This window comes from Lactuca virosa, chromosome 8 (assembly GCF_052849685.1).
Source record: "Lactuca virosa cultivar CGN04683 chromosome 8, Lactuca_virosa_CGN04683_v6, whole genome shotgun sequence".
Classification (NCBI taxonomy): Eukaryota; Viridiplantae; Streptophyta; class Magnoliopsida; order Asterales; family Asteraceae; genus Lactuca; species Lactuca virosa.
The window spans coordinates 370,185,697-370,191,791 of record NC_136433.1 but is presented as its reverse complement, the minus strand read 5'-3'; the positions used below and the strand labels follow the sequence as shown (position 1 = coordinate 370,191,791).

General features: G+C 36.4%; 1 protein-coding gene across 1 annotated transcript; it reads right to left on the bottom strand.

Annotated features, from left to right (window-relative positions):
• Positions 1-2,081: 2,081 nt before the first annotated feature.
• UMAMIT36 (nodulin MtN21 /EamA-like transporter family protein) lies at positions 2,082-5,467 on the bottom strand. Its single transcript, XM_079069394.1, has 7 exons — positions 5,065-5,467; positions 4,846-4,890; positions 4,306-4,422; positions 3,190-3,430; positions 2,840-2,998; positions 2,490-2,641; positions 2,082-2,403 (listed from the first exon to the last, which is right to left on the bottom strand). Exons 1-7 carry the CDS (start codon positions 5,265-5,267, stop codon positions 2,265-2,267), a joined length of 1,056 nt encoding a protein of 351 aa, XP_078925520.1. The 5' UTR covers positions 5,268-5,467; the 3' UTR covers positions 2,082-2,264.
• Positions 5,468-6,095: the final 628 nt, after the last annotated feature.

The window sequence follows — 6,095 nt, the reverse complement described above, 5'->3', positions numbered from 1 at the left end:
AGTCTCATGCATGCACGTAAAGTTCGTAACTTTACGTGCTAGATCGAGCTTAGGGGCTTGGATCTATCATTTGGTCAAGTGTTGTACATCAGAAATCGAGGATTTAGGGTGTGGATGTTATCGACTCGGCGAGTCCGTTCTTGGGACTCGACGAGTCCAAGGCTTTGAGTCTCATATCTGTTGAGGGTCAAAAGGACTCAGTTGGGTGTTAGAAGGGTTGTAGCAGGACAGAAAGAGTGACCCAACGCATTGGACTTAATTTTAGACCTGGAGTTCATGGGACTCGACGAGTGCTAGAACAGACTCGGCGAGTCCAAGGCAATCTCCTTATGTTTGAAGATAAACTCGACGAGTTGTTCATACAGCTCGGCGAGTCAAGGTCAGGACTTGTTCATCAGTTGAAGGTGAACTCGGCGAGTGTTCGTCCGACTCGGCGAGTCGGATGAAGGTTCATTGATGTTCGTAAGGAAGGGGAACTCGTCGAGTCATTGCCAAACTCGACGAGTCGAGTCGTGGATAAGGTCGGGTAAAGGGGAGGGACTCGACGAGTTGACGGCCCAACTCAGCGAGTCGGGCCAACTGGAAGTTGACTTTGACTTGGACTTGGTTAGGGGTAAATTGGTCATTTTACCCTAAGAGTAGATATCAGTTTCTAACTGAGTGATTTGTGGGGATTGTAGCCGGAGGATTTCCGGAACAGCAGCGGACGGAGGTTTCCCGCACAGCTTATCAGCAGCTCCTCGTACGAGGTGAGTTACCTTCCAGTAGGGGTGGGTCTAAGGCCACAATGTCGGCCCACCAAAGAGGAGTATTTAGAAGATGATTGTCTTTGTGATAATTATCTTGGTCTGGTTACATGCTTGGGTCATGAGTTTTATTTGTATGACATGTTACGTGTATGATAGGGATTGGTTTCCCTGATAGCGGTCCTTAGGACCAAAGGGTAGGTCAGTACCCGGATATGCCTGACTGTATGTTTATATCTTGTTGTTGTATGCTAGTGGTAGGGAGTGGAATAGTCCCCAGTTACCGGTTGAAAGATACCAATGACAGTTACCAGTTGAAGATACTGATGATGATTACCGGTTGAAAGATACCGATGATGCTTACCGGTTGAAAGATACCGATGATGCTTACCGGTTGAAAGATACCGACGATGATTACCGGTTGAAAGATACCGATGATATTGTATGGTATGTGGTATGATGGGGGAACTCACTAAGCTTTGTGCTTACGGTTTCGGTTTTGGTTTCAGGTACCTCTTCGTCTAAGGGGAAGGAGCCGGCGGCGTAGCATCGCATCACACACACACATGATTTTCGCATGGAGCTTTCTGGGATTGTACTCTGATATGTATTACTTTATGACTTGGGTTTTCAGACATGATGCTTTGTTTTATGAGATGACGTGTTTTCACAGTATTTTCTTATGAATGTTTTTATGAGTCAGTTAATCAAAAAGAAATTTTTGGACTCGAAAATTGGGTCGTTACAGTATGTGTGTGCGTGACAACAGGGGAAGCGTTGATCGAAAGCAGCGACTGATTGGAAGCAACGATTAGAGCAATGATCGGAAGTATCAGGGAGTGAAGGCTTGATCGTGATATGGGGAAAATGTGATATGTTAGGCGTTAGCAAGTAACAAGGGCAATATAGTCCATTCAAATTGTATTTTAATTATAATGATTTAATATTATGAAAAACAATTATAAATCAATAAAAATTATCAAAAAAATAGATATGGGTATATATGATATTAAAAAACATTAGGAATGGCAAATACGATATTTGGAGTTTAGGCCAGGTAAATACGATAATTAGCTGTTCAGGAAGGGTATATACGAAATTTTCCCTATATTTATTGTTTTCGTTAATTTTGGGAGAAAAAAATCCAAGATAATTTAGGAAAATGAAAGAAGGGGTCGGTGAGAAAGATTTAAATGAGGTTAATGTTATGCCCGCGGAGAGAGATGGAGACACACATGGAAGAAAATTTAGAAGTGTCCAGCCCCATAGTGACATAATGATGATATTAATATGATAATTACTTATTTATTTTATTCTTTTGTAATTACATTTCACTTATCAAACAAATTAAAACATAATTATTATTGATTTCAAAAACACATAAAATAATATATAAATTTGTATTAACAAAAATATAGTAATGTACATTAGTATTTACTATGCACACACAAGCTCATAGGGCCTCTAAAACAAACCCTCACCATTATTAGCTCTATATATGAAATGAAAGTCCCTAATTTAAACTTGATCCTCTTCTTGCAAAAGAGGAGCTCTCTCTTCCACTAAATCCACTTTGCCCCTCCTACTTTCATCCTCTCTCATTTGGCCCCACATCATTGTGTAATATCCGATTCCTGTAACTGCTGCACTCATCATGCTGCATTCGGTATCTCAAGAATAAGTAATTACAAAAACAACAAAAAATTAAATAACAAGTTTGGATCTAACATGGAAGCTAATTACCTTCCATAATGAAAAGTTTCAGCAAAGAAGATGCAACCAAACATGCTAGCAATAGGAACCCCGAGAGGTCTGAACATAGTCACATAAAACTGGCCTTTTCTTTGTATGCACCACATGTGTACATGGCTTTTAATCAGGCTTGCAAATACTGCCTGTTTTGATAAATCAGGTTTATTAATCAGTTCTTACTTCTGAGATATCTAAATGCATGTATGGTTTAACGAAAGTTTCGTATATTAATTAAAAGAACATGTTGTGGTAACTTGTTTGTTGTTTGTCAATTAAAGGTTGTAATTTTAATTTGTAGAATTACTATTTTAACCCTTGAATGGTATGATAAGGTTGCTTACTGTTGAGACAATGACAAGGAGTCCCATGTCAAATTGCAACCTCCAAGCATTAGGGTCTCTTTCAATGATTAAAGCAAGCAAGGCCGATTGCACTGTCCCAAACAAGCTATAACTAGAAGCCACTGTCATCACGTCTGGGCATTTTTCAAGAGTTCCCACCTACCACCAATAAAATAAAACAATTACATGGACAATTTCAATTTGTTTATAAGAAAAACAAAAGTTGATTTTGGTTATATTATATTTTAATGTAGCAGCCTATTAAGATTAAAAAAAAATTACTAATTAAAAATGAGTTGAAAGTTGTATACACAACCTTTTTAAAATGAAAAAGTTATGATGAGACTAACCTGAAGAATGTTCCATATTGAGAACGTCAGGGAAGCGGTTGCAAAAAGAATGCAACCAACAACCCAATGTTCGTTGTTTGATAAGAACACGAACAATCGAGGAGCCAACCGAAGATGGGCTGAAGAGTCCTTGATCACGGGACCTCTGTAGAGAGTTAGGGACACAGCTCCGATGATCGATATCAAAGTACCAATCAATTTCGCTCGCGTACTTGAACTTTTCAGATCCACGTTTGTTCTTCTGTAAATCATACAAAATAGTTTGTTATCTAAAAGTTGCGGGGTGTGGATGCGATGGTCACTACAGTGAAGCTGATGTGGCTACGGTGAACACGCCCTTTATAAGGGAAAATGATATGGGGTGTGTACCACACGATCTAACCACTAGTTATTGTTACATAAAATATGATTCAAAAAAGAATAATTATTAAAATTATGTTTTAAGTTTTAACACGTGTATTTAAATAATGGTCGTATGTTTATATTTTAAAACATACACTTTAAATGTTATAACTTGCGTACATAAATCTATAATCACCATATAATTATCGTTAAAACAACTTTTTTCTTTATTCTTTTGTTTTTTTTGTGATACTTGAAATGACGACCACAAGTAGGCCAGACAAAACTTACGTCAGATTTGTCTTTCCAGGGTGCCTTAACAGCCACCAGTTCTGAATCTAAGTGTCGTGGTATCCTCTCTTTAACCATATTTAATTAGTTAAATACATAAGTAAATAAAGTATGACTTAACACTAAATATTTGTTTATTAATTAGATTTTGAAGCTATCTTACCAATAGGATCCGAATTTACACGAGTCACGATTATCTAATCTATTTTGTTTTAAAAGAATTATAACATTTGATTTGTATTTTGGAACCAGGATTGATACATATATATTACTTTCACTAAATTCTTAGTTCTCTCCTTTGTTTATATTTTGTTCAAATGATTGATCAAAAATATGGAAGACACAATATGTGTCACGGTTATTGTACTAAAATCTCGTTATGTATGTTTGCAATTGCGTATGGATCTTTTGATATTTATATAAATGTAACAAGCTCTTAAAATATATAAATCCGTCGATATATGATTAAGTAACGAAGCAAACCTGCAAAGAGCAGCCAGAATGAACGAAATAGAGGGGATTAAATTGCCCATTCCACAAGCAACGATCGGTGAACTGTAACTCAAGCCAACAAACGCTAGATTTTGCGCCATTGTCACCCTACACAATAAAAGCTAAAATCAAATATGTCTTCGATCTATATATTATGCATATGCCAAGAAACTTTTTTATTCAATTATAATAAACTCTAATTGATTTACAACTTTTCATAAAGCAAAATGATTGCAATATATCACTTCACTTGGAGTGAATAGTTACTTCACTATATATACGATTTTAAATTAATGATATCCTTTACTTTTAACGTCTGTGCACATAATTGTGCATAAAATCTGTAAAGTTAATGATGGTTATAACTTATAAGTGTTTTGTGTCATGTTATTTTACAGTGTTTTTACTTTAATTTAATTTAATCTTTAGCTACAAAGTTGGTCATATTTCACTTCATATATTAGAGTTTTTAATGACCAACTTCTGATTGTAAATTTTATCGTTTGTGTGAGGGAGAAAGATAATACGAACCCTACGAAACCGAGAAGAAGAAACTGCGGGATAAGATCGTCTCTCCTACAAGAAATTAGAAAAATAATCAAATGTTAGACAAATTATTCTTCATGCATGCATTAATTATCATGTTATTTGAAGATGATTCAGACGTATTCTTGCAGTTGAAAATGGTATGTTAATTATTTCCGATCTGAAATACGTCTGAATCATTGATGACAAAGGAAAGAGCCGAACTTGTTTCTACGACCGATGAAGGAGTTGTATGGGAGGAGAAAGATCGAAGAAAGGGCGTTAGTGTAGACGACGAACACAAAAGGACTTAGCCCTTTCGACAAGACAGTACTAGCCAGTATCGTTAACCCGATGGTGCAAACTTCCATTAACACCATTAACATGCATGGTACTACTTCACCTATCACCATAACCTTCGTCTCCATAACTCTCTCTCTTTCTCTCTCTCTCTCTCTGTGTTGTGTGTATATCCGTTTGTTTCTCTCTCTAGATAGTCAACATTTTTGTTGCAGACAATGCCATTTAAAGGGGTTTAAATTTGTGACGGAGAGAGGAGAGAGAAGGATGAGAGAGAGTAACCCTTGAGGAAATGGTGAAGCTACTTTGTGAGTTTTTGCAGCTACTCGATTGACTCAATCGTACTGAGGGAAGGCAAACTATTCGGATTATTTATTTATCTATTTAATTTAAGAGTAAGTTACAGTTTTGGTCCCTAAGGTTTATAGGCATCTTCAGTTTTAGTCTGATTTTTAAACGTTTTAGATGGTTTGTTCTTATAGTTTTTAAATTTGCAAGCTTGGTCTTTAAGACTAATTCGGTCGACTACTTTTCATTAAATGTTTGTAAAATGATCATTATATGCTCTTTTTATTTTCTATGTTTTATTATTGAATTATACATGACTTGTAAAATCTAGGAAAAAAAAAGGTCATCGACCATTCATCCCCGGACCCTTTTTTTCTCTTCCGCATTTGAAATCTACATCACTGGCAACCACAATCTCCAACCCCGTTGTCTTACCACAACCCTACCACCATCCCTACCCTTGTTGCCTCATACTTACATCCTCCACTACATATACTTACATCCTCCACTACCTAAATAAGCACAAATGATATTTGCTACACAGCTACCACAAATCCTGCATAAATGAGAAATAACTTGCCATTTCATTTTCCATTTCTTTGTTCCTTGATGCTCAATGAGACTATAAACTCTCATATTACCATAGATTAGTTGATCCTCATCATCTT

What these genes read in the sequence shown, in the direction of transcription:
- UMAMIT36 (XM_079069394.1), bottom strand. Translation starts at nt 5,267, where the DNA reads ATGGAGACGAAGGTTATGGTGATAGGTGAAGTAGTACCATGCATGTTA. An exon ending in CAATATGGAACATTCTTCAG is followed by an intron (nt 2,999 to 3,189) that starts GTTAGTCTCATC and finishes TATTGGTGGTAG; the next exon opens with GTGGGAACTCTTGAAAAATG. An exon ending in TCCTTGTCATTGTCTCAACA is followed by an intron (nt 2,642 to 2,839) that starts GTAAGCAACCTT and finishes TTATCAAAACAG; the next exon opens with GCAGTATTTGCAAGCCTGAT.